At 36.8% G+C, this 13,359-nt stretch overlaps 1 protein-coding gene across 1 annotated transcript in view; it reads left to right on the forward strand.

The window, feature by feature from the left end:
• The window catches only part of LOC106685174 (leucine-rich repeats and immunoglobulin-like domains protein 3), a gene marked incomplete in the record, with an annotated part of 135,029 nt that overhangs the window by 47,586 nt on the left and 74,084 nt on the right, over nt 1-13,359 (forward strand). Inside the window, 2 exon segments of the mRNA XM_067050190.1 lie at nt 3,983-4,126; nt 4,225-4,368. Of these exon segments, the coding sequence (XP_066906291.1) occupies nt 3,983-4,126; nt 4,225-4,368 (288 nt within the window).

A 13,359-nucleotide genomic window follows, 5' to 3' on the forward strand; every position in this document is an offset into this window, starting at 1 on the left:
ATATAAATGGATTCTGAGATGAGTCTCTTTTGGTAATTAGGAACAGTGGCTAAAATAGTGGTATGGTCAAAATCAATTTTTTTTTTCTTATTTTTTTTAAATTTTAAACTACTCTTTATTTATTTTTTATTAGTTACTTCTTTTACAATTATTGTTATTATATCCTATATTGTTTTATTTTCTTCAGTATAATCTCCTATTGTTAGTAACGATATTTATCATTCTAATTTTACTTAGTTAGTATAGTTATTATTATTATCATGATATAACTCATGTACTGTATCATTCTGTATTTTTCTCTTATCATTTTTCATTTTTTGTCATATTTTTATCACTACTTTCTGTATACGCGACGTATTTTAAATCGAAATAAAACCGTTAAACTGTTTGCTGCCTATCCTCCTCCGCACTTCCGCTTCATTTTTTCTTTCTGTTCAACCGATTCCTTGGAGCAGGTATGTTGTCCTGACTTGCTCTTTGCTCATTTATTGTCATTTTATATCATTTATTTTTATTTTTATTATTCTTTCATGATGTTTATTTTATCTCTATATATTTTTTTTCTTCTCTTTTTCTTTCTTTCCCTGTATTGTTTTTGTTTTATGTGCATCTCCTGTACTTTTTTAGCTTTATATTTTACGTATTTTTATTAGGAAATTTTTTCTCTTGCCATTGTTACTTGTTTTTATTCTTATCTTTGTATTTTTATTCTTATCATTGTATCATTTTGTACCTTTTTAGCCCTGATGAAGCCCTGTAAAGTGGGGTGAAACGTCGGAAAATAAATAGTTGTAAACTATTTTTGTTTCACTTTTGACCGCAACCCTGACCATCTTCTTATATAATGGCTTTATTGGGTTCGGTACATCTCTTTTGTAATATTCAAAAATTATTAAAATAAAATAAATGGAATTTAATATTTTTAACTTGATTCTCATATCTAAAAGATAGCTTGGGTTAAAATGAAAAGCTTTAATATTTTATAGATAGGAGATTTTTATTTAAATTTTATAATATGATAGACGCTTAATCTCAAGGCGGGTTTCTAGGCAATCAGAATATTTAATTAAAATAATATCTATTTTTACAATGTATTTAAATTTAGGTAGAACAAAACTAACCAATTTCATATAATAAATCTTCTTTTGATGATTTTCTTTGTCTTCTTATTTAACTAATCAACACTTGCTGTAAGCAATCTTTCTGCAAACAAACACTGACGAAACAAAACCTTGGTCCTAGAAAACTTTTCAACTCACTTCTCATCCACTGAAGTGTGTTGTTTGGCGATCTAAACAAAGAATCCTTTTTTCTTCGTGGATGTCTCCTTTTTCAAGATGTCCTGAGCTGGTCAAGAGATGGTGAGGACCTCCTCATCCAGGAAACATCATCCCCGTCCGCGCCTAAGCAACAAATGAATTTCACAAACCGTGATCTTTCTCTCGATGTTCAAAGTGAATATCGATTGTAGCTCAACAGTTTTGAGTTTTTGCATGTGACCTTTATGAACATTATTCTTAACTTATATTTTTTCTTAAATATATTGTAATTTCAATTATGATGGGAAGTTAAATTAAAGTTTTTAAAATATTTGAATCTTCTAGACATGGCTGCGATTCAACGAACTTTTGGCAAGACACATGCCTCCATCTTGGCTTTGAATGAAATCTTTTGTGACTGCATATTTTACTGAACAAAATTGGTTAGCTTGCTTTTAAGTTTAATACTACAAATAAACATATTGAAATGAAACATAACGTAAAACATATTTATATATAAAAAATAACTATGTACTCATAAAAGAGGATATTACATTTTATATAAATTTAATCAGCTGATCTGTCAGTTGACAAAGGACTATTGTTTGGGGAAGTACTGTCAATAATTATTCCCTGACATTTTAAACTTTCGAGCTTTCCCAGATGTGGTGACGTAATGCCTGCGGGTATCTCTCTTTCAGATATGTCACTTTGTCTTGTTTTAGTAAGATCTCATGGACAGTCCTCTCGGTAGTCTGAAGTATGTCCCCTTCTTTAAAAAAAAATCTTCAAATACCCTTCTTAGGCTTTCGTCTCCAGTTCTTGGCTTGATGATCGCTCCAACCCGAGCTCCCACGTTCTTTCGCTGAAAATGACATTTGTAGATTTTATCTCCCAACTTTCAATCTTCCATTTTCCCCTGCTATTCCTAACCCAAGCCCCTACCTTCCTTAGCAGGTCAAATCCCACAATTACTTTGTATTCCCTTGGCATACTTCCTGCAATATGTACCGGCAAGTTTTCCTTACTAAATCCCCACCTCGTCAACTCTATCTCCACCTCTCCCTCTACCTCAGGGTGATTAATTTACACTGAAATTCCTGAATCTGGTGTGTCCTCTCTCTACTACACAGCTTTTCTAGCGCCTCTCGGCACATGATGATGTTGGATCTACCAGTGTCCACTAGGCATTCCACTCCTGCTATCTCTATTATAGGCAGACCGCCGCTCTTCTCCCTCACGTTATAATTCAGCAGTGTGCAGTCACCCCTCTGCTCGACATCCCCTTCAGATGTCCACCATACATATATATATATATATATATACAAAGTTTCGGCCTGAGTCAGCTGTTTGAGATTAGCTGATCGAATGTATATAACGAGATGTACCAAACACAATAAAGTCAGTCAGTACTTTACAGCAGTCTAAGCATGTCAGATCTTATTCCTTTTTCTCTTTTTTTTTTTTTAAGTTTTGTCGGAACCAAAACAACCAACCTCAAGTTTGAGAGAACCCACCTCTGGAAGAGATTTAGTCACTATTGGAAGTCTCTTTAGCATAAGATCATGCCACAATGCTAGAATGGATCAAAGTCCGCAGGGCAACAACCCAGGACTTAAGAAAGGCAGTTTCTGACCTTGAAAGGTTTACCGGGCAGCAAAGTGATCACCAGATAAGCCATTATTCTATTCCTATGAGACCCCAATTATGCTCTGTCTTATATTATATTATCGAAATAAATAATTTCAGTTAACACACTAACCCAGTTTGCCTCCTCAGTGATTTCGCTTGGTCTTATCAAAAATATATACATGTTTAATGAAAAGAAAGTCTCACAATTTTCAACCCCCTTTGTTCCACACTAATTATATACAATTTAAAAATACAATCGGGATTTCTGAAGTACTGTACGGACAGGTTCCGAGGTAAACAGGTCGTCTGATTGGTAGAATAGAAGCGAAGACAGCTGAAAACCTGCTCGACAGCAAGGATGCTGAGGCATTAAGGGCAGCAGTCATCTTCAGGGTTAAAAGAAGTATCCTCAATTAAATTCAAGCTGATGAGAAGACACCCTGGAGCGTGAATAAGTGAAGGCGAGATTGAAGAAAGGATTTGGAGGAGGATGATGGGCCCCAGAAGAGGACATATTTATGGTGATTAGGGAGATGGCACGCCACTACGATTAGACTCCTGGCACGCTACAATAGAATCGCTGATAAACTCAGTGAGATGATGGAGACAATCCAGGTACAGGGTCGGATGCAATTCCTATCCAATGTACTAAAGATTCAGTTGGCAAAAGAGCTGAGGAAGAAGGAGGGAATGCCGAGAGAATGCTCCTTCGTAGAGTGTGGACAGGAACTAATTGGCATTAGCACCAGAGAGGAAGAGCCCTGTATGGAAATAGAAGAAACCGGATGGACGAGAGTTGTTTACAAATGAGGGGCACATAGCCAAACAGTGCCCATACATGTACCGAAGAAGATATGTGGGCCGGGGTGAACCAATGGAGATCAACACCCACTAGATATAGAGAAGCAACCAGAGGTTGAGTAGATCATCTGAGAAGTATCGGGAATGTCGGAGACCGAAAAAGAAGTTGAGGAGCCAAGAAACCAAGGTAGTCAATGGGACAGAGTGGAAACTGAATATATATATTTTTATTTATTTATTTGTGTATTTATATTTGTATATATTAATATATACTTATTTTTATTTGTTAGGAAATTAGATCATAATAAAATAAAGAACATATCAAAAGGTTGGACATATGGATTAACATCTTTACAGGAACTATATCTTGCAATGAACAAAATTGATAGCATTGAAAAAGATTCATGGGAAGCTTGTAAAAATATAGAAACCTTGTATGTTAAGTACCATATTTTTATTGTGTTATCATAATATAAATTTCAGTTGTTGATTTTAACATAATTAATGTTATAATCTTTTTTTATTTCCTTAGGGATCTTTCTTTCAATGAGATCAGTGAAATTAATACATTTTCTTTTGAGCATCTCACCAAGCTCAATAAACTGAAACTGAATCACAATATGATTTCAAGTATACAGGAGGGTGCCTTCAATTCTACTCCATCTCTGAAAATTTTGTAATTATAAATTATCTTACTTATTTATCTTTATTACATAAAATATTGGTATAAATTTGTTTATTTTAAATGATTATCTGTATTTTTAGTTATCTAAACTTTTATATAATCATGTCGTTCTAAGTTTTGCTGTTTTTATTATAAAAAATAAGAAGGGTATACATTTATTACTTATTTCCTAGGTGCTACATACCTACTATCGAATTATGGCCACTGAGAATTGAATAGACTAGAGAGGCCTTCTGCCTATTCCTATGTGGGAAAAGGTATACTCACACCCACTTTCCACCCTTACTCTAGGGTATCTCCCCTTCCCTGTCTGTTGAAATCATATGCTTGTGTTTTTATATATCTTTATGTTGTTTAAGAATAAATCAACCAGTGGATATAAACTGTCATATAATGGTCATGGAAGAATGTAAGTGAAATAATTTAACATAAATATCGCGTACATCAGCATTGCGTACATTGCCAGCCACTGAGTCTAGTACTATGTTAGACCTACTGAGGGTGCTGACCGATGAAATTGAAGAAATGAAGTGCAAACTTCAGGGAATAGATGAACTGAAGGAGATAAAAGAAACTCTGCAGAAGCAATCGGAACTTTCATTCGAAAACATGGATAGGCTACTAAAAATCGAGACACTTCTAGAAGAACAAAAATCAGGTTGAAAAATTAGCAACCGAAAACAACATGCTAAAAGCAAAAATATCAGAGCTCGAAAGTTGATTAAACCACACAGAGCAGGTTTAACTTAAAAATACCATATAAATAAGGGGAATCCCAGAGAAGCCAGGTGAAACCGTGACAGGCACAATTCTTAGCGTCAGAGCGGGTCTGGGCGTCAAGTTGAGTCGAGACGATCTTAATCACGCTGTGAGACTCAAGCACAAATAGGAAGGGACCCCAGGTCCGATTATTGCAAGATTTGTCCGTCAAACGGTAAAAGATGAGCTAGTACGGCAGTGAAGAATAAAGAGAGATTTCTCTACACGTCATCTAGGCTGGGAAGAGAACGACTCGCACCACGTCTATATGAGTGAAGCCATGACGCCTGCCAATAAACACCTCTATTGGTTAGCCAGGCAGAAGAAAATGATTGTAAAAATAAAATATGTCTGGTTTAGCGGGGGTAAAGTTCGTTGCAGGCAGTCGGATGGATTCCCAACAGTAACTATAGGAAAATTAAGTGACCTGGACGTCTTCAGCTGAACATTGTATATAAGTTACCCCGAGTGTACAGTTAATTTAGGTTTTATCACCAGAAATGTTTTTATTATAATTTTCTATATTTTCTGTTTTCTCTATTTTTGTTTAAATGTAGCTGTTTCTATTTCTTTATTTTTGTATTCATTTTTTCTCGCAAGAAATATTTTATTTTTTTTCAATGGTTTTTATTTTTTGATAAATGACTTAGAATTTTATTTGATAATTAGCTAAGCTCTATTAATTTATCTAAAACAGGGATATATATATTTTTTTTAAGCTATAAATTAATGTTAATTGAATATTCTTTTCGAAACAGTTGAAATTTAGTTTTTTAATTCAAAGTTTATTTAATGTTTGCTTTTTATTTTGTTTGTTTTTTTGCTATATATAAACTTATTATTAGATTTAAAAAATATTATATCCTATTCCCCATCCACGATCCCTTTTCCCGAAATTCTACTTCTCAACTGTTCAGTCATGACAAATATCTTGAATTCCTGTTACATCAATGCACAATCCCTTATTCACTGCGATGAATTTCAGAAATATTTTCTTGACAATTTTTATCACATTATAGCAGTATCTGAAACCTGGCTAAAACCTTTTATCCCTTCCTCCCAGAGTTCCCTACCAAATTACTCATTCCTATGCCTTGACAGACCTGATCACACGGGAGGTGGTGTCGGATTATATATCCATGAAAGTCTTAAGGCCAAAATCCTCCTACAGTCTCCTTCTCATGACTTTTCTCACATGGAATACTTGTTTATTGAAATTTCCTCCATTACCTCTCCTCTGTTATTTGCCGTAGTTTACCGCCCTCCTCGTGTTCCATTCGACAACTTCTTTGAATCCTCCCTCGTCAACCTGGTTTCCCACTACACCAATGTTATTGTCGCCAGAGATTTTAACGTGAATATGCTCTCACAGTCTTCTGAAAAACATTCCTAACTGTCCTGCTGTTTTCCCTTAACCTTCATCTTGTTCCTTATTCTCCTACCCATCACAGCCAATTTTCCGACACCTGGTTACACCTTTACATCTGTGACTCCCCCATCAAAATCCTGTCTTCTTCTCAACATCCCATTCCATTTCTCTCATCACATGATCTGATCCAAATTACATACGACCTACCCGTGAAATCCTTCACCTCCAAAATAGTATCATACCACTATTTAGACCTTATCACTAATGAATCCTTTCAGCCTGACCTTAATTTTCTCCAATGGGACATCATATATTCCTATAACTCCATTGACCCTATGGTAACCCCTCTGACCTCAAAACTACAATCCATATTAGATATCCATGCTCCTTTGAAAACCAGAACCATACGCCATCCCACTGTACCTTGGCTGACCCCCGAAATAAAGGAAATGATGAAAAGAAGAGATGCAACGAGGCGCAAATAACATCGAACCCGTTTACCTGTCGATTACACAATCCGCAGTCTGACTTGCTAAAGTCTCCAACTTTCATAATGCCCTTTCCAATGCTCCTGATTCCAAATCCAAATGGAAAAAACTTCGTAACCTATCCCTACCAGAATCAAATAACAATAATGGAGTCACAAGATGATCTCAATGTCCATTTCTTATCCTATGCTCATAATTCCTCTATTTCCGATATTCAATACCACAATTTCAATCCTGAAGACTTCTTTTTCTCACATCTGTCCTATGATGAATTACTTTCCACTGTCCTAAAATCCCACACTAATGATTATGGCCCCGATAGTATTCCAGTAAAAGAAATAAAATCCAGCCTTCCTGTCGTTATTCCTGTTCTTTACCACATCTACAACTTTTCATTGCAAAACTCCATATTCCCATCTTCCTGGAAAAGTGCCCTTATCAATCCTTTGAAGAAAATTTCCAACCCTAGCTTACTGCACGACTTCTGTCCTATTTCTCTCCTATCTAACCTTTCAAAACCGTTAGAACGCCTTGTCCAAAATTAACTCTCCAACCTCCTAGATGAACGTTCCCTTATCAACCCTTTCCAATCTGTCTATTCAATGCAATCCGCTCTCCTTAAAATAACCTATGACCTTCAAAACTCCATTGAACACCAAAACCTCACTATCCTCATCCTTCTAGACTTTTCCAAAGCGTTTGACACTGTTGACCATAACATCCTCTTTACTAAATTGCGTAATCTTCCTCTATCTAACAGTGCCCTCTGCTGGTTCAAATCCTTTCTCTTAAATTGGTCCCAGTATGTAGTCGTCCCAGATCAACCTCCATCTAAGACCCTCCCCCTTTCCTGTGGTGTTCCTCAAGGCTCCTCTCTATCTCCTACTCAGTTTGCTATTTATTTTAATGACCTTCCCCTCCAGATCCATCTCTCCCAATACCATATCTATGCAGATGATTTCCAAATATACCTGTCCTTCCCACCTTCTGACCTATTACCAGCCACAGAGAAACTTCAAGAAGATTTGGATGGGATTTGTGAATGGGCGAGAGTTAACAAGTTGAAGCTAAATGCGGAGAAGACGAAGGCAATCTTAATAGGCTCCAATTATCTCCTTAAAACTGTTCCTAATATTCCAACTCTGTTCCTAAATGATAGTCCCATCAAATTTTACCCCACCATCAAAAACCTGGGAATAACCTTTGATCAAACACTTTCCTGAAAAAACCATGTATCCAATATCTCCCGCCGTACCCTTTCAACTTTAAAACATTTAAATTACCTCCGCCACTTATTTCCATTTGAAATTTGTAGGCTCCTAGTCACTTCGCTAATATTTCCTCATTTTGACTATTGCTGTAAAGTTTATGGGGGAGTCTCTGGGGATCTTGAGGCAAAATTAAAACGTTTGATAAATAGCTGTGTACGATTCATCTTCGGGATCCCTAGGGACACCTCTGTTTCGGCTTTATCCTTCCTACCGTCGTAAGTATTTCCTGGCATCCTTCATCTTCCAAGTCATCCAATCCCGCTGTCCTTCATACATCTCCGAGCTCTGTCAATTCAAATCCTCTGTTCATTCCCGCAATACCCGTTCCCGGTCTTCAGATTTATACACCAGGGCCCACCGAACCGATGCTTTCGATAGATCATTCATTATCCGAGCCTCATCCTTATGGAACTCCATCCCTTCCAACATCTGTCGCTCCAATACCCTCCCTACCTTTAAATCCCACCTGTTCAATCATTTCTTATCCATTCAGACCCCATAAAATTGTAAATTAATATAATTGTAAATATGTATGTTAACTATTATATCATTCTTAATTATTTTCACATCGTTTTCTTTTCTCTTTTTTATTTTATTCATTTTTTTTTTTTTTTATTGTTCAACTGATAAAAGTGAGAAAGTAACCTATAATTATTTTTTATAATGACTGTTTATATTTATTTTTATTTTTTGTTTAAGTATCTCTGAGGCTCCTCAGCCCTCATCTATTGATTTCTCTGTATTATTCTAAAGGGACTCGTGCCAGAATAAATGAAATATTATTATTATTATTATTAAATATGAAAATTAGCATATTGATCTGCTTATACACTTCTTACAGTAAAATGCTTATCTGAACCTTCATTTTTAACTAAAACTTTTTGTAGATCTATCTCAATGTTTGCCCAATTCTGGATTTATATCTTAAAATTTTTATAGATTTATTTCCATTATAAATCAATCCCAATAATTTTTTTTTTATTATCATAAGCAGCATGCCACTGACACCGCTCTTGGTAAAGTCAATGGAGGATCTTAGGATCTAGCAATGCCACCCAGTTCTTGCCCCCACATTCTCCTCTACTCCTTTCCTCTGCTCTTCCAGTGATGGCGCTTCGGGCCATTTCTTTCGCCATGTCCATGGTGATAGGGAGAAGCGGCTGTGGTTGGCTAGCCCCTAACCGTGCAAGTTGATTTGCCTTCTCATTCCCAGGTATACCGCAATGGGCTGGAATACACTGCATTACCAATACTTTAAGTATTTCTCTTTTACATTCTATGGATTTCCAGCATGCGAGAATTCTAGCGTTAGTTGAGGGATGTTAAGACGCTATTGCCAGCAGTGCTGCCCTAGAATCCGACAGCAGAAGTATCTTCTTTGCGCAGGCATGAGTAATCTTTTCTAGAGCTAAAGTAATTGCAGCTACCTCTCCATCAAAATTGGTAGCGTTTGCTCCAGCAGGTGCTGACTGTTGGAACAGGCTACTATACACACCTGCACCCGCCTTTTTATTTGCCTCTGTAGCTGACCCATCGGTGTATATATGTATCCATTCTGGCTCAGGGTAGCGCTCGGCTATAGTGGCCAATGCCACAGTCCTTAGTTCTTCCGCTTGGGGTCATGGATTTGTTGATGGGCATTATTAGATCCAGCACTATAGCATATGGACACGTCCAAACGCTTTGTTTAGTCAAGTCAGGCAGAGGCTCTTTTTCTCAAAGTTCAGGCCTAGGCTTGTGAGAATGGATTTTGTTGACTCAATAAATAAATGTTAGCTGCTTTTTAGTCGCCTAGTATTACCAAGAGTGCTGGCCCAGTAATCACTACCATTCCTAAGCACGCGTTCGTAAAGGATGACGGCATTTATTTTTCGCCTATCTTTTAGGGACTCGATCTCTGCCTGCAATTGCATGGCCAAAATCAGTGTCGATTTAGCCGAACCGGTAATAATCCTCAATGCCTTATTTTGAACTATATCAAGACGTCCCAGCACTGAATCGGTAGCTGTGACCATAATCCCAGAGCCATATTCCAGGACTGGTCTTATATATGACCTATATGCATGTCTTAAAGCCTCAGCTCCCCATTTTATGGCTGTGATTCGTTTTATAAGTCGCAGTCTTGATTCTCCTTTATCTGCAGCATTCTTACATTGCTTAGCCCAGGTTAACTCATCATCCAAGATCAGTCCTAGATATTTCGCTTCATGAGTCCTGCTAATAGCCTGATTATCAAGATTCACTCGGAGCTCATGCTGCTTTGTTGAAAGGGTAAATAGTTAGTATACTGTCTTTTACGTATTGATAATCATTTCGTTTTCTTCTGCCCAGCTCTTCAGAACCTTTAAGGTATCGTTGGCCCACTTTTCAAGAGCACCGATCCTACTGCTGGTCCCCCAGATTATCAAGTCGTCAGCATACAGTAACACTTCAGTACCGGGTGATTTCTCCATCAATGTATCTATGACGTCATTAATCATAATATTATATAGCATTGGACTCAGTACTGCTCCTTGAGGGAGTCCCTGTTTTACTTGCTTGAATCCTGATGTGTTTGCCCTATACCTAAGGAATGATTTGATCCAGCCCATCAGTTTTCCATCAATTTTCATAAGGGCTAATTTGAGTGTTAGCTTATCTCTCCATACTCGGTCAAATGCTGATTTGAAATCAATGAAGACAGCTAGCGTACTTTGATATTTTTGAAATCCACTCTTAATTTCCTGGGAAAGGCAAGCTATATTCTCTATAGTATCTCTATGCTTCATGAATCCTGCTTGACGCTGTGATAAGCCCTTCTTGTTTTTGTATAGTGCAGACATGAGTCTCCTCAAAACCATTTTTTCCGCAACTTTACAGAAGGCGCTTGTCAGTGCCACTGGACGATAGCTGTCAAAAGAATTCTTTTGTTTACTTTTTTTAATAATTCGTATGACCTGTGATTTTCTCCAAAGGTCTGGGATGTATCCTCTTTCCCATGTTAAATTAATGAACTTTAGAATCACTCTTTTGGCATTTGACCCTATGTGCTTGAGGAACTCTAGGTGTATGCCATCTATACCTGGTGCCTTTCCGCTTTTTGTGTCCTCTAGGGCTAGTGTCAATTCGCTCATAGAGAATGGCTCATTAATTTCACTCTTTGCTTCCTTGTTCCAGGTTATGCTAGGTATTTTATGCTTGGACTTGAAATTGTTTAAGTTTGAGCAAAAATCTTGCAAAATTTTTTGGCAATATCATCCTGCCTAGTTAATACTTTTAAACCATCTATCATAGGTTCGTTGGCATCAGTACTATCCCTGTCGATCCTAGATAAGAACTTATATGCTTTAGTTCCACCTTTTCTAAAATCCATGTTTTCGAGGAATTTTCTATATACTTCCCTTTTCGAAGTTATAATGCGTCTTTTAAGGATACCGCTCTTTTGTCTTAAGATTACACGATCTTTTTGGGAACCACTTGTTTTTGCTGCCCTACGAGCCACATCTCTTTCCACCTTCATCTCTTCGAGCTCATCCGTCCAAAAAGGGGTATACCTTTTAATTTTACCTCTCGGTATAAATTTAATGGCACATTTGAGTATTTGGTCCTTCAGTTGCTTGTATTTGTGATCTATGCTACCGTTGAGCAATTGCTCACTGATTTCCACATCGGACTGTCGTTGGTAATCCTCCCATTTGGCTTTTTTGAAATTCCATCTCGGAAAGCATGGTTCTCTTTGCTTTTTATACAATTTGTCTTCTTTAACCTCAAGTAAGAGGATGCTATGACCAGAAGATCCCGGAGCCTGGTATAATTTAAGACTTAATTTATTTTCCAGCCTCGGATGACTAAGTACAAGATCTGGATGCGTTTGCTGCCCGTTGTAGGCAAAAAAAGTTGTCTCTTTATCAGCATTCTCAATGTACACCACTGGTCCGCTATCTATGAAATTTTCTACTATGCTCCCTATTGTATCGGAGTTTTTATACCCCCATCTAGGCGAATGAGCATTGAAATCTCCCATAACCAGTGTCTGATTGTCCCATAAATTCTCAAGCCAGCTGAGATCACACTTATTTCTGGGGGGATTGTAGATAAAATAAAAATTCAACCTTTTGTTGTCGATAGTAATCTGTACTTGGATAGCTTCGTGTTTATCACCTACATTCATTTCATGCATTATATTTACTTTAGTAGCATATTGAGTCTTTACGCCTATCACAATACCAGATGCGATGCCGTGACCGTTTTAGCGATGTTACTTTATATCCAGGAAGCTGGTAATATTGTATGTCCTCAGTCGATTTTCCAGCCTCCGCAATGGCGAAGATGTCAATTTCATTTTTAGCAATGAATACTTTTAATTCTGTATATTTGTCCTGGGTTAATCCTCCAGCATTCCAAAAAATAGATTTAATATTAATACCAGATTTGTTGGAGCCTTTAAAAAGGCTGTTTGCTTGCCTATTGGGCAATTTCTGTTGCATTTGTCGCTAGTTTACGGGCTGTTTGGCGACAGCTGTTGATCGTTGGAATTATGCAGGAGACACCACGAGTAGGCGATCAACTTCACCCCCCAATCCCAATAATAAATAATTATATATCTTTTAATTTCCAAATCACAAAAAAAAAAAAATTGACCTACTCTACCCCAAGCCACATTATGTTTTTATTTTTTTAATATATTTTTATTCTTAATTTTATTATTATTAATTTTTATTCATAATTGTTTGACCTTTGGGTTCCATAATTTTACATGTCACTGGTTTTATGTTTTTTAATCAGTAACTTGACTTCTATTTTAATCATTGGTATTTCATATCAACTGCTTTGTCATAACAGTCTTTCTTGACAGTTACGTTTCTAGAGAATCCTTTGTCTGTCTGTCGCCCACTCTGGTGAGGTTTTCTAAAAATCAAAAAATCAGTCAGTTTTAGGCCTACCTTCTACGCCATAATGTGAGTCTCCTTTCTCGTTCTCATATTTCTTACATTATTCTTTTCCCATTCTCTATATTCTACCTTTCTTGACAGTTACGTTTCTAGCAAATCCTTTGTCTGTTCGTCACCCTCTCTGGTGAGACTTTCTAAAAATCAAGAAATCAATCAGTTGTAGG

Source organism: Halyomorpha halys, unplaced genomic scaffold (assembly GCF_000696795.3).
Source record: "Halyomorpha halys isolate HHAL.00 unplaced genomic scaffold, Hhal_1.1 Scaffold666.1, whole genome shotgun sequence".
Classification (NCBI taxonomy): domain Eukaryota; kingdom Metazoa; phylum Arthropoda; class Insecta; order Hemiptera; family Pentatomidae; genus Halyomorpha; species Halyomorpha halys.